The sequence below is a fragment of the Acanthochromis polyacanthus genome, chromosome 7 (assembly GCF_021347895.1).
Source record: "Acanthochromis polyacanthus isolate Apoly-LR-REF ecotype Palm Island chromosome 7, KAUST_Apoly_ChrSc, whole genome shotgun sequence".
Classification (NCBI taxonomy): Eukaryota; Metazoa; Chordata; class Actinopteri; family Pomacentridae; genus Acanthochromis; species Acanthochromis polyacanthus.
The window spans coordinates 25,159,293-25,181,112 of record NC_067119.1 but is presented as its reverse complement, the minus strand read 5'-3'; the positions used below and the strand labels follow the sequence as shown (position 1 = coordinate 25,181,112).

The 21,820-nt window shown below is 44.9% G+C and overlaps 1 protein-coding gene across 1 annotated transcript in view; it reads right to left on the bottom strand.

The window, feature by feature from the left end:
• The window catches only part of bin3 (bridging integrator 3), a 45,371-nt gene that overhangs the window by 9,424 nt on the left and 14,127 nt on the right, over window positions 1-21,820 (bottom strand). The window contains exons 4-6 of the mRNA XM_051950619.1: window positions 6,399-6,460; window positions 4,758-4,894; window positions 250-290 (exon numbers count right to left, since the gene is read on the bottom strand). Of these exons, the coding sequence (XP_051806579.1) occupies window positions 250-290; window positions 4,758-4,894; window positions 6,399-6,460 (240 nt within the window). The remainder of the gene's footprint in view (window positions 1-249; window positions 291-4,757; window positions 4,895-6,398; window positions 6,461-21,820) is intronic.

Below are 21,820 nucleotides of genomic sequence, written 5' to 3'. Positions count from 1 at the left end.
TCTGGCCAGAGTGTCCTATGGATTTACCACCGCAGGAAGATTAAGCCACAAAACGGAACTAAAGTGTCTTTACAAGTCTTCCCTATGATTTGGCATGTCTCTAAATTAAGTAAACAGTCTTATGTAAACACACACATATATATAAACACACACACACACTATAACATACATGTAGAGTGACATTTAAAACCAACCCACAGTTGTAACACAACAAATTGAAGAGTAGGACTATTTAAGATTGACACTTACTTCTTCAGAGGGTCGATAACGGTCTTCTGGATCTGGTTGACCTGAAATATAAAAGACATTTGTCAACAAAAGCAATACTAACCTCTATATCAAGGGAAGCCACATTACAAATTGTTATTCATTGTCAAATTGAGTTACATCAGAAGTGAAGTCGGAACCAAATAGCTTCTACATCTCTCGCTCATTAGCTGCAAAGTAATGCCGCGGCACAAACATCAACACTTGTGTATATTTCAAACAGAGCACTCAAGAAAAAGGGGAAGGGGGGGGGGCTTGCAAAGAAACTTTCATGACGTTGACTCTTTTATTGTACACAAGCCCGGAGGAGAAACCCCTGAATATTCATTGAGCTTGCGATACAAAAGGATGGAACTGTCAGGGGACGGACATGAAAGAAAAGCCCAACTGATTTCAAATCCTGTGGAGGGTGGGCTGCCTTACAAGATGAAAGTTCTTTACAAACAAACATTTTAACAATAACAGTTTATATTTTCCTGCATTCTCCTTCTGGTTGCCAGAACCGACAGGGGAGGGAGGGAGGGGAAGGGGGGGGGGTGTTAAATGGAAGTAAACGAACATCTCATCTCAAGGCCTCCAGCCCCAGCGCCAAGTCTCATCGACAGAAGTTGGCGCACAATTAATAAAGTTTAGAACGTCATTTACATTGCAGATTTAAAATGACTGCTATGACTGGATCTGCCAGCATAACGGAGCTAAGTCAACCAGGCAATCGAGTCAAGTGAACAGCAAACGCAAAGGAACAGTGAAGGAGAATCTAAAGCGGTGAGATGTGAAGTGACAGCTGCATGAGAACAGTGAGCAGCTCCACTAATCATATGTTCACTTGCTATTGGAAGGACAGTCAATCACACCAGAACAAGGAAGCAAGATCGCAGCTGTGCTTTGTAAAAATGCCCTGACCATCTATGAGAACATACAGCAACACTCGCTGCTTCACACAGGCACATTTCCAAGTACAAAATGGTTGATTGTGGTTTGAGGGAAAACAGAGAACCAATAACAAATAAGTACATGGGAATTCACATTTTCTTTGTTTTACATATTCACACCATCTCCCCCTCCCCGACTGGAGCTGCGCTGCTGCTTCTAAGGTGAGAGCATGCAGCGAGGAGGGAGAAGAACAGCGGCAGATTTGCTTAAGCATGCTGGTGCCCTCTACCCTCTGCCCCTTCCCACAGAGAGGGGGGGGCAGAGCTATTCCTTGGAGGCCCTGCAGAGCCTGAGGCCGGCGCTCAAGCAGCAGTCTCCATCAGTGAGTCACGGGGCAGAGGCCATCCCGGCACACAGGCCTCCCAAAAATACACACAGATCGCAGAGGAAATCAATATCCCTCCAAACGGAGCATCCTCTACTGCGCTGCCGCCATCTACACTGGGGCTCAGCTTCGGCAGCAGTGTGCCGGCGGGGCTGTGCGCCCTCCTCAGCCCCAGAAATAAACACACAGACCTGGGCCACTGCTGCCTTCATTATCGCTGCACGTTTTATCTGCTGGCTCTCTCACTTGTGGGCCCTGCGGCGGAACTTCTCGTCTCAACACGGAGAAGAGCAAAGGGTGGATGCTTTTGTGTCTGTTTTGCTGGAGCAATAAGGTTTGCTGTTGGTGCCGTCAGAATCAACAGCCAGCTTGAAGGGAGAAGTTAGAGCAGTGTTCGAGTGAGCTGTGCTGGATTTTAAACACCTAGCAAACCTAGAGGTGATACACACAGCAGACTGACCAGAAAGTACTCGCAATCGCTATTTTGCCTTTAGCTCACTTTTAGCCACTCTACAAAAGGGGCCACATAGCCCTGCCCAAATCTGGAAGTGAACATCGTGTTAAGGCGAGGATTTTTATTTAGTAAGACTGAAAGAAGTGCCGAGAAAATCAGGTGTGACCTAGCTGTCAAAATCCACTCCGGATGAAAGTGTGTTGAAAAAAATAAATAACCGCGTCAATACGGTTGGTGACTGTTGTCCTCAACAAGTGAGAAACTGTGCTGGGATCAAAGTGCCTGGCTGAATCACTGTCAAACACATCAGAGTCACAGAACCAAACAGGAAAACTACACACCATATAGCCAGAAAATTGATCCGCTACTACACACCATAGAGATTCTTTGCTACTCGAGACATGAAAATACAAAACCACATTGAAATGAGAGACGACTGCCTGAAGCGATTTTAGCCAAGAGGAAAAAAGTGTAGCAGGGAGACTTTGATGCTGAAGATATCTTCAAACTAAAGTCTTCAATTGACACGGAAAGAGCCGTAGATTCAGAGCACCCAACGTTACTTATCCATTCAGTCAAGTGTGCGTGGTTAGTGCCATTTAATTTTTGTGTCTAGCTGAGAATTCAAAAGACACTGAAAATGGAAAAGCTAAGTTGATATTGTACAAAATCTGAAGAATGTGAAAGTGCTCTATCCTTGAAAACAGTCAAACTGGCAGGAGTGCTCTCCTGGGCACTCAACCAAGCCAAGTCCTGGAACATACGCACCCCGGGTCACAAACCCACACATTCAGTCCAACCTACATTTTACTTTGTCTAGTCACTCAAAATGGCTCCAGTAAAATTTGATGAGCTGTGAGCAAAACCGATCTGAAAGACTGGTGTGTCAAAGCTGAGGAAGGAAGGAAGGACAGAAACAAAAGTGATTGCCACAGAATAGTTGCTAAAACTCCACCCTACACTTTTCACGTTTATTATGCATTAAAATAATTTCTTTCACTTTCTGTCAAAGTAGGAAAAAAGTTCCTGACGTGATATTATGCTTTAAATGCATAAATACTATACATTAACTTACTGTGCGATGAGATTTATTCCCCAGCTTAAGCTACTTAGATAGACAATGTGCTCATTTCAAATGAGGACTTCAAAACATTTTTCCAGGAACTCAGGCTGCAGCTTGGACACTTCCTCAGTCACATACCTTAGGGAACAGATTACCTCTTGATTTTCTATGGAAACTGAGTCCACTTCATGAGGGTTCACAGAAAACATAAATCATGTCTTCTCAAGCCTATATGTACATTTCCAGGTGACAGATGGTCTGTTATTCCAGAGATACTACACTACACTTTTATCATGGAATAATAAATTTATCCACTATTTTAAAAGGTATTCATTTTCTCCCCCCTTGTTGGATTGTTGTTGTGGGAAAGGTTATGAAATCATTCTGGTTCAAAACAAAAAATGAAAAGAAAGGGGAATATTTTTAAGGCAACAAATGTGAAAAGCCTAGAACACCTACTAGCAGGGCAATGAGTCAAGAAAACACAGATGGAAAAAAGTCAATCGGTATATGCCTTAGTGTGATCTCCTGTGTTCTCTCCTGTATTTTTTTCCTCTTTAAATGTCTACCCTTCACAGTGGAGTGCCTTGAGGATGCACACATGCGGTGCCACTATGATTCACATTATAACTACCTGTGGCGATGATTCTAATCAAAAACTGAAGTGCACCCGGAAAATAATCTGAAGAGGCCTGACAGCCAAAGAAGAGATCTTCACAGAGTATAGCTGTGGAAGAGCAGGCAAGAGTACGCTGTACTGCTTACAGTTCTGGAAAGAAATGTCTGCCTAACTACGGCCGGCCCTTAGGACAAAACATACAAGAGTGAGAAGTAAAAACATTAAAAGAAATGCCTTCCAAATCAACAAATGCTGCAAATATCTAAACACAACCAGTAAATATGTAAAACATGAAAGCAAATGTAAATGAAGGAAGGAATGGACCATATTTTGGCTACCCTAGTAGTATGACAATGTCAGGCTGGGTCTGCCTGTCGGCATCTGTCAGTCTGCTGATACAGTCTGAAACGCTGGTGATTCCTTGGGTGTATTTTCATCTAGTGCTACTGAAAAATGTAGTGCTGCAGGATTGATCGGAGAAGTTTATTGTGTTTGTGCATAAGTTTTATAAATTCATGCTCATTACAGTTGCCCCACTCCACGAACTAACTTTTTGCTGTAACCTTTCAAGACTATATGTGTGACCCGTCAATGTAAAAAAGAGTTGAACAGAAGCCAAATGTTTGTTTCCATATGTAATGCAAGCAATACAAATGTTCGCTTCTCAAGCTGTGAGTTATTGTTATGAATTTTGTGGCAGGGCTTATTTTCCTGTTGGAAAAGGGCCCTTCTATTGTATGAGTTATTTTAGACACCAGTGAGTCACAAATGCATCAATTTTCACAGCTGATAACCAGTAGCTTGAGCTTATAGAGGATGATACCACAGATGCTTTTCAAAAACAGCAGAAGGAAAGACATACGGATAGTTTTTAGTCTGCAGGCAGCACAATATTGACAAATCCGAAAACATGCAATTTCAACAAAACCTTGTCTAGTTTCCCACTTTGTATGTCTGAGGAAAAACATTTCACCTGATACCAATCTCCTTCTAAACGACAAGTGCCAAAAGACAAAAAAAGAGAAACAAAGGAGAGAAAAACAGCAAAAGAGTGAAATTAAATACTAAAAATGTAAAGTGTGAGAATAAGTCCGACCTTCTCCTGGTTGAAGGCGTCCATCCTTCTCATGGCTGTATCTAAAGCAGTCATGGACTCGAGGAAGGCCTGGTCCTGCTCACACAGCGGGTTACTCAGCAGGTCTGCAGAGATCTTCACCGCTGCTTTGGACATGGCTGACAGCCACACAGACAAAAACAGAGAATGCTGTTAAAACAAAGTCAGTCATTTAGATTGCAGCCCATATAAATGGTTAATGAAAATGTCCACATCTGCACATTTTAATCCAATTCACCGACAGATTTTTATACTATTCTTACACTGTGGAGGGAATTTTTGCGGATTAAACAAAAGCTTTAAGCGTTTCATCTCTGTATGCGTTTCTATGCGGTGCGGTATTCAAAAGTGAGCTTTTGGGAAAGAGCATGAGGAGAATGGCACAGCGCTGCCCCCATTGTAAAAACCTGAGGGGGTGGTGGGGCTGTCTGCCGTACTGAATATTCACCAGTGCACCAAGAATCTTTGCCATGTTTCTACACTGACAGCACCAATTACTGTTAATCTGCACAAATGCCACTTTGTTTAGACACAGAGCACATATCAGATTATGGCTTCAGCATCAAAATAAATGAGCTGTACTGAGGAGACGCGAGCTGACAAGAGGAGCCCTATTTTGAAAATGGGCTTTATGGAGATCTGGAACAGTCAATGGTCTTTTCACACTCCCTTGGGATTCTCTCAAGACCAATTTTCAACCAATCAATTATCACGGTGTGGCGTTTCCGCATCTCGCTCATTTGAACTCCAAGCAGCAAACGGCTGGATTTGACTGTCTGATATCACTGAGGGTCATGAAAATCAAAAGGTGACCTGAGAATATTAGTAGTGATCAAATAGGTGTTAACGTATTTGTCTTCTGTTATTTAGCCTAATTGGAGATGTGAACTGAAACAGCACCTCGAAAATGTTATTCAAAAGATAGACTGAACTCTGCATATCACCACCTTTGATTTGATAAACGATTGCCGATATAGAGAGAGTGTATTACATTCAGTGCTGACATGCAGAGTAGGTCCGGTTCTTTGTTCGGTAGCAGTTGGTGGAGATGGGACCTGTGCAACAGATGGAATCCATTAACGATAATGAGGCCCTGACAGCTATGACACTTTGATGATGCAGACATCCATATTCCACAGCACAAAGGAGAGGAAATGAAGAAGCCTCTCACTGCTCCATCCGTCCCCGCTCCCTCCACCCCCACAACTGGTTACTTACCACAGGCCATGCCTACTGCTACTTCCCAAACACAAAAATCTAAAGCCAACAAATAAGCAAATGCACGTAGAGTAAACATGGTTTCTGTGGCAGACGAATGCACAAATAAATGACGGCAGAGATGGTACACAAAGTGAGCCCTCGCTGAATGTTGCACAAACAGACAGACAAAACGCGCGCCCGCTACGATAGCTGGGAAAAGCCTGCAAAAGAAGATTAAGGCGGAGGCTCATACTCTCTCGTCTCATTTGTCGAGTCGTTTGGAGAGCCAACACACAAACCAAGACAACCGAACATCTTTCTAGGCCTGAAAAACCTGCCAAGCAACATGAGGTATGTTGTGGTGAACAAGTGGAGATCAATGGCACACCAGGCGGTAACACACAAGTTGGTGGCAGAACATACCTAAATCAGCCTCTGTGCTTTTCTTCATGTCTTTGTGGAGCTTTTTCGTCTGATCCTCCAGCCTGTGGGACACGCAGAAGAATAATTATCAGCCAGATTCTTCTCTAAAAGTACAGCAAAGCATCAACAATCACAACAGTCAGATTAATTCATAATAATCTATACTTGATTCCAAATTATTTTATTCACTCTAAACATGCTGATGTGGACAAAGACCACACAGACATGGATTAAGAAAACACAAACCTAGAAAAAGAAATATGAGATATTAAAAAAAATATGGTTGAAGAAGGAATTACACATTTCACTGATTCCACATAAAATCAGTTAGCTAATTAACAATACAGGGAATCCTTCTTGTTACTGTCAACTACATTTGCGCTCAAAAGCATTAATGTCTTCACTCATTCCACTGCACATATTTCATTGATGGGTGTTAAAAACGGCAATTACCAGACTATGGAGGCTGAAAACACATGCCATTCATTATATCAATTAAGGCAAACAAGGGGTTTACAATCTCCCCTGAGACCGCTATCATATCACTTCTCCTGGCTTGATGAAAAATGCAGTGTGGTGGGGTCTCACTTCCATCATCGCTTTTCAAAGATTATATTCAATAGAAAGACAGTAACTGTAATCCCACTGGACGTCTGGTGTGGTCACTGACCACAGCAAAAAGTAAAACGCTAGTAAAATAGACACGGCCGTTTCAGAACAGACAACCAAAAATGGAATTGTTCAGCAGCTGGGAAACAAGCACACAGTGGGTTACTGCAGTACACTCCCAGGTGCATACACCAAACCTCAACTGTTAAAACTAAGGGGGTCAACATTATTCCCAATTGTTATTATTTGTTTATTGGTGAACCTGTAATATGTCGACAGAGAGCTCTGTGTTTCATGAAACAAAACCCATTGGCAGGACAGCAAAAGAAATGTTCAGCTCCAGAAAAGCAATATACTGTATCATCCCATGTGAAAGCATGTGTAGTCCTGGGAAACTTCCAACAACAGTCACAAAAGCCTAATAGTTTGTGGAAAAAAGCTCATGTCAGATTGCACTTGTATTGCACCAGCTTTGATTTCAGATTGTCATCTGTAACTGCAATTTCATTTATTCATTTGTTTGTTCTCTCCACAAAGAGCATGCAAACTCTGAGGATGTTGGGTCTAAAGGCAACTAAAAATGATTAATATTTTTTATCATAACTTGTCCTCTACATGCTTTTGTGTTTCTTGACGTTTTTCAGGATTTTATACTAAATCGCCACAGACCAGATGGAGGTTGTTCCAAAAATGTCATTTGCAGTAAATGATGTAACTTCATCCCTTACTGTTCACACCACGGGGAAAAAAACATTCTGTCAGAACAATCTCCACAGTAACTTCTTGTGTCCCTCTCACCAATTAGATGTAACTGGGTCTCACAAGCCATATCAGCCTTCCTCTAAAGTAATAAAAATATACTGTTTTATTTCAAATATTTACAAACGGGCATTTCTAATTGCAGCAATCGCTTCTCATGCTAGTTTAATCAGCAACACTTCAGGCAGCAATTAGTCCGTATCTAATAATTAAAGAGCTTCTTACCATTTTTATAACATATTTTTCTCATTAAGTAAATCTTTAGTGCGCATGTAGACCACGACAATGAAAGAAGGGAGTTCAAGCATCACCAAGGATCTACAGAGCATTTAAAACCGGCCCTTAGAGACAACATTTCCATGCAGCTATTGTATTACAAATCTGTTTTGAGTCATACCTGCTACAAAAAAAAATGCTTCTGACAAACATCTGGAAAAGCTGATGTGGTCAGTTTTATCATTTCTGTGTTTGTATTTGTGGCGAGTAGGAGCATGTGAAAAAATTAAACTACATAACTACGCTTTGTGCTGAATGCAATTCTGAATTCCACTGCATACTGTAAAACAAATTGAAATTAAAATAGTGTCTTGTAGTTTGGCTGATACAGTTACTGTTACACTGGAGAGTGACAAAAGGAGACAAACATGAGATGAGGAAAATAACAGCATAATGGCAAAGCCCTGCCAGTCATGGAGACTGGGTTGCAGGATAGTGGGTGAAAGCATTTCACTATGTAAACAAACTAGCACACTCTGAGACCAATGCCTGTACACTCAAAATGTGTTCTTGTAGTGCTTGTTTGTGCATGTGAAACTCATGTTCCAGACACTTCCTCCTACTTAAAAATGTGTTGCACAATACTGTTGCATCCTCCCTACTCTGTCAGTGCTGACAGTGAGAGAGCCATTCTGGATGAGTGCCAGGTGAGCCTGGAGTCTCTTTCCAAAAGGTGTTAATAGAGCGACCTATTGGAACAGCTGCTGCTCCTTGCACTAGTGCCCCGATGCCCTGTGCCGCCACAGTCATCACGCCACATTGCCTGGTGAAAACGGGAAAGACGCTGCTGCATTTTCTCAGACTTTCAAGCACAAATGATGAGCATCCCACAAAGTAATGAACAGGCATTCCACTATGTTTGAACATTTGCACCAGATTCCTTTTCAGCAGACAGCTGGTCATTTCTATTCACACAAGACCCAGGTCAGGCACTGAGGCTTGATGTAAATCCCTGCCAAAGCCAAGAATTAATCCAGACCTTGTGTAAAACTATTTACTAACTAGAAACTGTCCAGTTTTAAAAGATTGAAGCTGGGCACAGAAAGAGTTACACTGGATATCAAGCAGACTATGACATGAGAAAATGGCATCAGTGGATTGCCACTAAAGGTAAATATGTAAACCTTTATCTCATGCAGATACAGCATATTATACTGTGTATATAAAATTAAGGATAATTGTTGAGAAATGTTGATGCATAGTTTGTCACCAAGAGAGCACCAGTAAAGGTAAAATTTCAAGCATACATTGTCCAGCTCCCAGAAATGAAATTTCAAGGGAAATTTCCCACTGGGAGAATAAAGCCTCTCTTATCTATTTTGGTCATACCTATTTTTACCTACATGTTTAAGGGTTCCTAATCAAAATACTTAAAGCATGTTATGAATGTTATGTAAAAACAATACTGTCTTTTATGCCTTTAATCAGGCTTTGTCACTCTTACATATTTACATCAGCAGTGAGCTTAGAAATCCTGTTAAACTAAAGTATACTGATATTCATTGGATTTATTCTGCTGTTAAGAACAAAAACTCAAGCTAAATGTCAAAATATTTCTTTAGTGAGGTAGACAGAATACAAAAACAGGACTTGTGGTTTATGCCTACGAAATTAGGCCACAGATACGCCAAGATGTGTTGATATGGATCTCTAGGGTGGAGAACAAAAATGTCTGAACATGCCTGCTGCTCTGACTCATCTATAAGGTCTATTGGCACCACACCTTCCTGATAAAGGGCCCTCCTACTCAACAAAACCTGAGAGGAAAATGGTGCTCCCACTCATTTTGCTGGGCCCTCGGGGAGTTTCAATAACCTCAGCCTCGCGGTAAGACGAGGCCCGGATGTAGTGAGCTTTCAGGTCTCAGGTTTTCTAAATGCTCTGAACCCCACTCTTCTTTGTTTGAAGCACTGAAATAATAGCTATCAGCCATTTACAAATTTATTTTTTTGCACATATATCTATCTACACTGGCTGCAGTCATCAAATCTTTAGAATTATTAAAATCCGCTATGCTGTGAAAGGGTTAGCTTGGACAAAGAGAACAAACAAACTATATGTACAATGAGTAGTACTTTTTAAACGGGTGAAGTCAAAATACTATAATGTACAACAATAATCTGATGGATCAATATTCAGATATTTACGTTAACCACATTATAGCATGTCTCTTGCAATTTCTTTTCACCTCACTCTTCTCTGACTTGGGTCACATACAATAGCAAAGACGTTAATTAAAATTATGAATAATATAAAAACTTCTATTAGTAGCATAGCTTTAGTTTTTCCATAATGAAAGAAGGACTGCAAGGAGGAATTTTCTGGATTTGGACTAGCACATTAACAGGCTGGAAAATGTACATTATAATTGAAATCTATAGCATTGTAGTGTACACTACTTGTTAATTTTTTAATTAAAATTCAAGTAGTTCAAGTCAAATGAATAGCTTGAAATGGTACAAAGATAAGTAGTGAAATGACAGAGGTTCAAAACAAGGTAAGGTTTCCATAAACTGAAAAATAATGTATATTTCAGAATTATACAAAAAAAGCCATTTTCAGGGAACAAAAAAAAAAAAAATCGGTGAACAACTTCAAGCTGTTCTGCAGCAATGGAGGCTGATCAAGCTTTGATAGCTGGTGCTACTAAATCCTACAGGTGTTCTAACTTTTCTTGATTACTTCCAACCCCCTCTGTCTGCATAAAAGCAGTGTTAGAACACACCGTGGCACCATACCCTCCAGAGCATTATTTGAACAGTATTGTCTTGCAGAAAGTAGTGTTTTGCTATAAAAATAGCAAGGAAAAGGCAATTAATAGGAGACAGACCATCAGAGCACTTAAAATGTAGGTCCTTCCTACAGAGAAATTGAGAAGAAAGTGTAGGTGACAGTGAGTACAGTTTTCTTCACCATCAAAGGGCGCTCACAAACTGGAGGAAACTCTGACAGGAAGAGGTCTGGAGGACCCAAAGCCACAACAGAATCGGAAAACAAGTTTCTGAGAGTCCACAGCTTGGTGATAGGCGGCTCACAAGACAACAGCTTCAATAGCGGTCGTAGTAAGAAGTCCCAGTTTCAAGTGTGAAGAGAAGATTTCGAGTTCATAGGTCAAGTTGCAGCAAGAAAGCCATTGCGAAGATGTCAAAATAAGAAAAAGAAGTCTGCCTGTGCCATGAAACACCACCATGGACTACTGCAGACTGAGGAAGGTATTATGCACTGATGAATTGAAATTAAAAAATCTTTGGTTCATCACACAGGACTTTCGTATGCCGTCGAGTCGGTGACAGGACGGTTCCTCAGTGTGTGACTTCAACTGTCAAACATGGAGGAGGAAGTGTGATGGTCTGGGGCTATTTTGTTGGGTCCAGGGTCAGTGATGTTCAGAGTGAGAGGTACCCTGAACCAAAATGGCTAAAACAGCATTCTGCAGCGCCATGCAGTATCCTGTGGTATATTTCTAGTTTGTCAGGGGTTCATCTTACAGCAAGATAACGACCCAGAACATAAGTCCAAGCTATGACAGAACTACCTCAGGAAAAGAACAAGATGGTCAGCTTGAAAACATGGAATGTCAGCACAGTCTCCAGACTTAAAGCGCGTGGAGCTGGTTTGGGATGAACGGGACAGAAGAATGAAAGCAAAGCAACCTACAAGTGCCACACATTTATGGGAACTTCTGCAATGGAGTTGGAAAGAACTTTCAGAAGAATATTTGATTTCAACTGTGGAAAGAATGCCATGCGTGTGTTCAGCTGTTATATCTGCCAAAGGTTGATACTTTGATGAGTCAAAAGTTCAGAATAAATTTTGGTTTCTAAATTGATTTAAAAAAAAAAATTTTTTAATTTCATTTGTTTATTTGTTCTATGCTTTCATTTCACTTCAGAGGACAGTGAGACATTAAAATGCATAATTCACAATAAAAAACAGGAAAAATTGTGGTGTTGTAAAACTTTTGACCAGTAGTGTATGTTCATATGTAACCTCTAAACACACACACACACACACACACACACACACACACACACACACACACACACACACACACACACACACACACACACACACACACACACGAAATGTTGATGACTTTATGTAACGAGACCTAAATATACCGACTGAATTCTCCATATTGGCTCCATTATTCTGAATGATCATAGTTTACAAAAGACCAATACTTACAAAAATAAAAGACATTGTGTGAGCGTGGACTTCCGGTTTGGTTAATGGAGTAGACAGACATACGCGAAGCAGCTCTCCCAGCTTTTTTTACAAAAGCACCCACTGAACAACTCATTAACATAAAAGTGGGTGCCAAAACGATAGATGAGTGGGAGGAAAACCACCACAGGCCCTAAAAGAGGAGTGAAGATGTCAAAGTCTCAAACTAAAGGCATTTCGGCAAAGACTAGCATCATCGAAGCAGAGCAAGCTAGCTCCGGCTATACAGATACAGCCACCGACGGAATGCACAGCGCCGGAGCAAGCACTGACCCCGGGGACATTATAACAGCGATAAAAGAGCTAGAAGAGGGCTTGAAGGGGGATAACGATAATCTACGACAGGAAGTCAACCGGTTGGGTCAAGAAATCAACGGTAAACTCGACAAACTAACTACCGATGTGCAGGGCTTGTCTGAACGAGTCGGCGAAGCGGAGTCACGGGTGGAACAGGTGGAGGCGTGGGCGGCGGAGGCCACCGAGGCCCTCTGTTCCTGCTTGGAGCAAAACCAGAGTCTGCAGAGGAAGCTAACTGATCTAGAATCCCGGTCGAGAAGGAACAATCTACGAGTATTTGGAGTAGCCGAGGGCGAGGAAGGAAACTCGGTCTCACAATTCATCGAGAGTCTCCTGAAGAGGGAGCTGCCATTACCTCAAGACCTGGATTTAAAGATTCAGCGAGCCCACCGCTCACCCGCCTTCAAACCCAGACCAGAGGCCCCACCGAGACCAATAATCATTAATTTCCTGGAGTTTACTACCAAGGAGTTGGTTCTGAAAGAAGCGTGGAAGAAGGGGAAAATACAGCTGAGTAACAGGACACTGTTTTTCGACCACGACTATGCAGCGGAGATCGTAAAAAGACGCAAGGAGTACGGAGAGATAAAGAAAGTCTTGAAGGAAAGGGAGCCCTACGGTTGGAACCTAGGAGCCTGACAACCAGATTGGTAGCTGAAACGAGCTGTGACGACGACGACGCCGTGGTAAAAGTCAGTAACGAAGGAGCAGGAATTGTGGCTCTATGGAGCTACACACTGACATCCGTGGAGAAGAAGTACCCACCAGAAGAAAAGGAATTGGCAGTCCTGGCAAGATACTGGAGTGCCCTGAAGGACCTGGCACAGGGTCAGGGCATCACTTCGAGGTCCATGTTCATTCTTAACTCGGCAACTTTTTGCCACAAATCACGGTGTGCTACCGTTTTGCCTTTAGCAGTTTCAAAACCATTTTCTTCCCAAATGGCTAAGTCTTCATTCAGAGCTTGTGCACAGTAAGAACTATCTGTTATTACTCTAGCTCTTTTAATCTTCCTTTTTTCTAGCTCCAGCAGGCCCTCTAGGACTGCTGTGACTTCTCCTGTTTGTGCACTGCCTTCTGCTTTACCTTTCTGTCGGTAACGCTCTTTTTCTCCTTGCTTAAGGATGAAGCCCCAATAGGCGGTGCTGTCTGGACCCTTTCTCGATCCGTCGGTGTACAGAGTCCATTCATATGGATCCTCTGATGGTTCTTCAGGCTTTGGTGCTTTCTTACTTGCGGGTTGAGTTGGCCCAATCTCGAGGTCTGGGTCCAGTAGGATGTCTTCCCATCTTCCCCATCTCGCATTGGTCGCCTTGGTACTCTCTACAGTGGCCTTTCTCAGGAATCGGTGTACCTGGCTCTGGGTGTTGACTTTGATGCCCTGACCCTGTGCCAGGTCCTTCAGGGCACTCCAGTATCTTGCCAGGACTGCCAATTCCTTTTCTTCTGGTGGGTACTTCTTCTCTACGGAGGTCAGTGTGTAGCTCCATAGAGCCACAATTCCTGCTCCTTCATTACTGACTTTTACCACGGCGTCGTCGTCATCGCAGCTCGTCTCAGCTACCAATCTGGTCGTCAGGCTTCTGGGCTCCAACCGTAGGGCTCCCTGGATCGCCTTCTTCAGTTCTTCCAGATGGTGCTGGTCTGTCGCTGTCCATGTCCAAGTCTTGTCGTGGTCCTCTTCAGGCTGGTCTTCAGCTTTCTTCAATCTTGCATACAGCGATCTGGCATACTTCTGGTACCCAGGGACATGGTCTCTCACGTAGTTACACAAACCTAGGATCTGTTGTAGTTCTCTCAGTGATCCTGGAGGTCTAATTAGCTCCAGTTTCTCTCGGTATCCCTCAGAAATCCCTAGGTCGGTTGAGACCTGGAATCCTAAGTAGTTTACCTCAAACTGGCCAAATTGACACTTTTTCAGGTTCAGCTTTAGGCCGGCTTCTGTCAACTTCTCAACAATCTTTTGCAGCTTTTCCAGGTGTTCTTTCTCAGAGTCGTCTGCGATGAACACGTCGTCTATGTAGATTGTCGCTCCAAGTCCTTGTAGAATATCCATTACAGCAGCTTGGAACACATTTGGTGAATTCTTGAAGCCTTGGGGCAGTCGGGTCCACACATAAGCTTTCCCTTTATGTGTGAACGCTGTCTTGCCTTGTGAAGCTTTGGCTAGGCGCAGGGAGAAGAATCCGTTCGCCAGGTCAATACAGGACTTGTATTTCTTGACCTGTAGAGTCTTCAGGGTGCCTTGGGGATTAATCAAACTTGCCTTGTTCGCGGTTGTCCGACGGTTAAGGGCTTTAAAGTTGATCACTGGCCTCCATCCTCCACCCGTCGACTCAGGTTTCTTCACTGCCTGGATTGGGCTGTTGGTTATTGGATTCGGTTCCTCTCGGATTATCCCCAGTGCACTCAGCTCTTTGACGATCAGGTCCATTTCTTCTACTGCACCTGGATTGAGGGGATATTGGCGGACCGCTGGATGCACTCCTCCAATGATAGTATGGGTGTACTTCTCCCCAAGATCCCCACAATCATTCTTGAACCGTGCTACCTTGGCTCTGGAGATGATCCCTTTCAGCTGCTCTTTCCCTGCAGCTGACAGATCACTCTCTTCAACCTTTTGTGCTGTGACTTCTTCTACATCGACCGGCTTGTACCACTGCTTAAGCTGGAACTCTTCTTGTTGAGGTGTAAAGCGGATCATGCGGGCCCGCAACTTCTTCAGTCTCTCGACTGGCATGTTCTTCTTGGGTTGATGTAGCCGTTGTAGATCTTTTGTCGTTACCAGATTGAAAGGCCCAAGAACCCATACAATTCCTTTCCAAATTGCATATGGGAACTCCCTAACTGCTCCATCAGCTAGTTGGGCCTGTAGGTGTCCTGCTATGTCGAGGCTCTTGCGGGTCATCGACACCTCCGCCCCGGAGTCTACTTGGTAAGGGACTCCATCCACATCAGTGTAGATTTCATCCCCCTTCCAGTAGGCATGTTCCAGGGTGACCCGTGCCTCTTTGGCCATCATTTAGCAGGCCCCTGAGTGCCCGCTGCTTGGCGAGCGGCACGGAGGGCGTCTCTCTGCTCCGGGGTCAGCTTTCTGTACTCTTCTGGGGGCAGGTAATCACTCTTCCTTTCACCAGCTGGCTTCTGGGTCTGTCGAGGCTGGAATGGTTGCTTGTTCTGGGCTGGTCTTGCCTGGTCTCTGGGGGCTGGTCGGTTAGGCCAGGACCGAGAACGCTGTGGTGGGTTTGGTTCTCTTGGTCGTTGAGGGGTCTCTTGTGGTGGCTTAGCCTTTGGTGGCTGCTGTTGTGACTCCTTCTCTTTTCTCGTCTGGTAGAACCTCCTCTTCAGGTCCCACCCCTTTACTGCTGCATTGAGCTGGGTTACTGTGGTTTCATATGGCATGGCGGCGAAGTCCACCTCGTCCCTCTGGCCTGTAGTCAGGGTCCTCAGGGCTCTTATATACCTTGTCGGTGGAAATTTGTCTTGGATCTCATGCCAGATGAGGGTGAGGGTCTGTCCCTTCTCCAGCCTTGCTTTGGCTCTGAGTAACCAGCTCTCTTCATCATCTGAGTCTTCAAGCACCAACCGGTCATAATGGCTCTGAGAAGTTTCTCCCTCTTTCACTGAGTTACCTGTTGCATAGGTCAACCACAGCTTTCTGGCTTCTTCGCACGTAGTGGTGTTCTTCACCAGTGACCAGTTGTCTCTCAGGTAATTTACCATACTTTGCCCAGGCTCTTTGTCCTTCACTAGCATTTTGACCTTTTTGAACTCTGTGAAGCCCTGGGCTGGTGTCAGCAGGCTCATCGCATTACCTGCTGCTCCAGCCACGGATGCTGCTGGGGCCTTCTGTGGCTGTGGCTGCTGTTGGGGTCTTCCTCCGGTTTCTTCATCCTCGGAAAAATCTTCCAACATTGCCCTTTCCACCTCTTTAGAGTAGCTATATGCTGCCCTCTTCATTCTTCGAAGCATCACATCATGGGTTATGGCGATGAAGGCCGTTCTGAAACCAGCTGTCAGCTGCGTACATGCTGCTAAAGTTCCATAACTAGGCATCATCAATATATTGGCCCATTCCCCAATTGTAGCACTCACCGGCAGGATTTTCCTCTCATCTGGTTTTTCAGCCCAGCTGACTGGTACATCATAGCTGGTCTGGCCGACTTCTGGCATGTATGCTTGCCTCTCATCTCTGGTTTTTATGGGGCCGAAGCTTGGATCTCTTGCCAACCTTTCTGAGGTTCTTCTTACTGACACCATTTCTACTGGCTTCTTCTCACCTTTTCTGGTGCCAACTCTGAGGTCTTTTGGAGGATTAGGTGTCTGATGGGGGACTGATTCCAGTGACTGGTCGTCTTCTTGTTCTTCTTCTTCATCGGACGACTCACTGCTGCTTATCACGATATCTGGTTCTGGTACTGGGTTGACGGTAACACGTCTTGGCTCCAAACTGGTGCGTCGTCTTGGGACAGGAGGCGTTGGTCCTGGAGTGATGGGTGAAACTACTGGACCTGTAGGTACAGGGGTCCTTGGTGTTCTCTGCTCTCTTGGGTCTTGCCCAGTGGTCTGCAGGTTGGTATAGTCACCTTCGGGGATTGCGGCTTCCATGGCCCCTTCTTGATCCCGTAGGTACAACCTCTGTACCACAGCTCCCGGAGGAGTCTCTTGCTTCCATATCACCATGGACTTGGGTTGAGACTGGCTCTGTACGTAGCTGTGTTCACCCCCAGGGTAAGCTCCAGGCGGGGCTGCTTCACCGGGTGTGGATGATTTTCTCTCCCGTTCAGGGCTGAACACCTCAGGCAGCTTTGCTCCGTCTTCTGCTGGTCGATCAGTTTTCCCTTTTGCTTTAAGGCCTCTCGCCTTCTCTGCATCTTTGCAGGGCTTCAGTATGCGATCTCTCCGCTCTTTGTTCTGAGCTTGGGAGGTCATGACCACCAGTTGCTTCAACTCATTACAGACCTCATGCGCCATCAGCTGCCACTTCGCTGCTCTTGTGGCTGCCTCTTCTGCCACTTCCCAGGGCAGTGTGTTGGATCTCAGCCCATCAGCACAAATGACCACTCTCCTGTACTTCAGATCATTTGCTTTCGCCAGTCCTTTGACCAGGGCACTGTACAGCTTTTTCCTGTATGACTCAATGTCATCTCCTTCACGATACTCATCTTCTATCACATGGATTATAGAGTAGTACGTTGAATCACCCCCGCTAGTTACCACCACAGATCTACATCCATCTGGACGATTTCTATTCTCTTTACTGGCTTCTTCTCTCTCCCTCTTGTACTCTTCGCCACCTCTGCGTGTGAGCGCCTTTCTGAAAGCTGTATTTCTGACTTTCAGGATGGAGGAGGATATCACCAGCAGAGCATCTGCGTGGTACTGCCAAGGGTCTCCCTCGATGTAGTAAGCTGTAGCGCCTGTCTGGTTGCCGAACTTTTTACCATCTGTGGGCAACGGGGGTAAGATGGGGAGGATCCTCTCGGATCTGTCGCTCACTGATTCGTCCTTGGTGCAGAGGTCGTCGACTGGGTAGTCTGCAATGGCGTATGCGGCTTGGTACGCCTTTAAGGATTGAAGGGCCTTCTGTGTGGTTTGAAGAACTTCGTCGGTTGCTTGCACCCTCTCACGGCCTGCAGGAGTCAGAGCAGAGTAGTTCCCTGCGAAACTTGGTCGAGGCATCGGGTATGGACGGCTTGGTTCACCAGATTCCATCAGGGCTTCCCATTTGGCGAACCCTGTTGGCTTTGGCAGCCCGGCATACTCAGGTCCCCCTGGCTCTTCGTCTGAGTCCTCCGACTCGTTTACGGATCCGGTGTGTGTTTGTTCACTCTGCCGGTCTTCTTCAATCGTCATCTGGGTTCTTGAGGCCCTATATTCATGTATGGGCTTCAACACATCTCTCCAGTCCCTCTGGATTGCCGTTGCCCGGACGCGGCTGGCAATCAGGACTGGAGTTACCTCTGTTTCTCTGGCGAGCATCTTTACCACTGGGTCATATTCTGGAGAAGGGCTCAAAATCATGACAACTTTTGACATTGGAGCACTTCTCATTGATTCTTTCAGGTACTCACCCCACCAGATTAACCATCCTCTCACCCCATCCTTCGATTTTGGTGGTGTCGACATGGTTCCTAGCACTGTCAACCAGTGCTTTCCTATTTTCTCGCTGGAGGTGAAGCACCCGTCTTTGTCAAGGCCATCCTGTATTTGCTCTTTTAGCTGCGCCTCTGTCAGTCTCTGGTTGAAGTTGCTCACATGCTTCTTTATTCCTTCTTCCCAGGTATCCCATCCTTTACCTGCCAGGACAATCTGGTACTGGAAGGTCGGAGTGAGGTCTGGGCGAAGCATCTTTGAAGTGGAAGCTTTCACTACTTCGCTGATCGTTGTTTCCCCCGGCACTGGGGCCTCGGAGGATGGATCCTCTTCTTCTTGCTCACCGGACCCTCCGGCTTTTGCGTCGTCTTGTGGGGCTGTCGCCTCTTCTGTATCAGGGACGAGTACATCTTTGTCTTGCTGGCTCTCAGCCATCGTCTTTGTCGTCTCGAGTCGTCTGCTCCCTCAAAACCTCTCGTAGGACCGTTGAGCAGGGATGAGTGCAGACCTCGTCTAGCTGCTCCGCGGTGCCTCTTTTCTGGGATGCGCTGGCCCAAGGTCACTGCGGCTTCTTCTAGCCTGCGGTTCTCACTGTACCTCCCGTCAGGCGTGATGATCCCGAGTCGCTCTGTCGGCTGATCACCCGTGCTGTGGATCCTCGGTCAGAAGGTCTCGTCTTCTCCTTCCCCGATCTCCGCAGCGTGGACCCTCGGTCAGAAGAGATTGGCCCTCTCTTCCCCAGTTTCCACTAAAAGGTTCTGGCGGTTGATTCTAGGTGTCGGTGCCGGACCCTCAGAATCTTCTTTTGGACACTTCTTTCTTCACTCGTGCCCACCCAGGGACGCCATGTTCGCCAGTCTAGCCTTTTTTAACCCTTGCCTCAGGTTAAGGTTGGTCCAGCTCTCCGTTTAAAGGGTTAGATTCTATCTGCCTATTAGTATTTCACCTAACAGGTTTCAGCAGAATAAATTAAGCTGGAATCGAGAGATACTCGCCCAGGTTCTAACTGCCTTGCATCCGAATGTCTCACCCCTCTTATCTGATAAATGCTATCCCACCAAGCAGCCTTTCTTAGTAGTAGAATTGATCTATCATTCACATTCGTTATTGGTCAGCTTCTCTCTAAGGACTTGCCTGCACTTGGTGCTATTCCTGGGTTCGTTTTAGAGGTTTGGAAAGAACTAACCTCAGGGGTAATGTTTAAACACTCTCACTTTAGACTAAGCAACCTTTAAGAACCATTGGATTGAATGCACACAATCAACTTAACTTTTTACCACTATGCAGATTTTCAGTGGTTTATAATAATTTCATTAGGCTTCTCTTTAAATGCAATAGAGCGTTTTATTAAGCAAATTTTAGCAAGAGCACAGCATCAATTCATGATTAAAACAATTAATTATTTCTGATTATAAATGATATTAAAGTAAATAAATTGAGCGTACCTGACAATCTTCTCTAATTATTAAATTTAGGAGAGAGAGCAAACAGCATGGCCACTACCGTATCACTCGGTCTTGTCTTGCGTCTGGGAAAAGCACTCAGTTGTCCGGAGGACTCGGTACGATGTCTTCTTTGTGGACAAAAGGATCTTATCCCTCAGCAGGGGGGAGCGGAGGAGTCCTGTAAGCCAATCGTGGTCTGGCAGTTACCTTTGGAATTGGCTGGAACGTTAGTGCTTACGCCTCAGCTGTCTTCTCTGTGGTATGGTGGTGATGGAAAACCCTCGTCTGTTCAGGCTGTAGTGGGTCACTGGGTCTCCCAGCCCCGGGGAGGGGAACAGCCCAGTGCTGTTGCCTCCTTTGCCTCTTCGGGTGTAGTCGGTTCTTCCCTCTATTGGTTTCTTCTGGATAACTGCAGAACCTCTTAGGACTCTCCGTTTGGCAGAGTGTGGTCTTCGCTTGTTGAACAAAGTCAGAAAAAGACTTTGCTTCCAACGATGTCCTCAGCGATCTCTGGAGCCTAAGTCCCGCGTCGTCTTCCCGTCTCTCGGGCAAGAGAGGAAGGTGAAGATTCTTCAGAACTCTGGCCAAGTTCCCTTTGCTGTTCTTCTGACGGCTCCGGCGAACAACTCCCAACAAATGTCTCTGCGCTTCCCTTTTTATACTTTCTCTCGCTCTTACAAACACATACACCGTTTTACACACAGTTCTACCTCTTGGTACGCCCATATCCTTGACTCATAGGTCTTAAGACTCAACCTTTTTCCTGTTACACACACAACAGTTGCATAGAATCATGTGTTTTACAGCAAATACATTTAACACATACTCAGTTGCTATGACAATGTTCTGCAAATAGGCCTCAGCCCATCCTGTCATCCTGTGGAAACTCCAAGTTCCTCATTTCTAAGGGGACTTCTGCCATTCTCACTTCTGCTTTCTTAAGGCCTGGACACACAAGCCTATGAGGCCTGTACGCACACACAGAGCCTAAACAAGGATTACTTCACACAGAATCACTTCTTAAATCATCCTTCTCAATCTGAACATAATAAATCATCTGAGTCATTACTTCAATCAAATCAACACTTCAAAAAATATATATGTATTTTAGCAAGCACAATCATATGGTTAACTTATAATGTTTCTTCTTAAGATCTTTATTTGTCTGCTTCAAAACCTTTGTTACCTTAGGGCCGTAATGAGCCTGAGTCCTCTCTGAGACCTCAACATCTGCATCTTACTTGACAAAGAAAAAGGCATCCGCTTTCAAACACCCTACACGAGTATGCGGATTCATTGGACCACCGGAGTTAAGACTTACTCCAGTGCAGCGGAGGTAATGAGGGAGCTGAAGAGCCGCGATTTCCACATGGAGGAGCCGGCGAGAGCGGAGAAGCCGTGTAGCAGCGCGGAGCGGCTCCGGGAGCAGTTAGGATGGCGACAGGTATCGGGATGCCGGGAGAGAGGATCAGCGGCCGCCCAGAGAGCGAGGGACAGACTCCTGGAGTTTCAACGCGGTCATGCTGTGTAAAGGACTGCGGACTGAATTTGCTCGACAACGGTAACTCAAAATATACTTTTTAATTCAATATGTAGTGTCACTTTAGCACCAGGGAGAAGCTGTTTCCTTATAATCGAACATAAGTTGGACTAGGATGATGGAGTTCATGTTATCTGACTCTACAATCACCCTCAAGACCGGGTCCTCTCTTA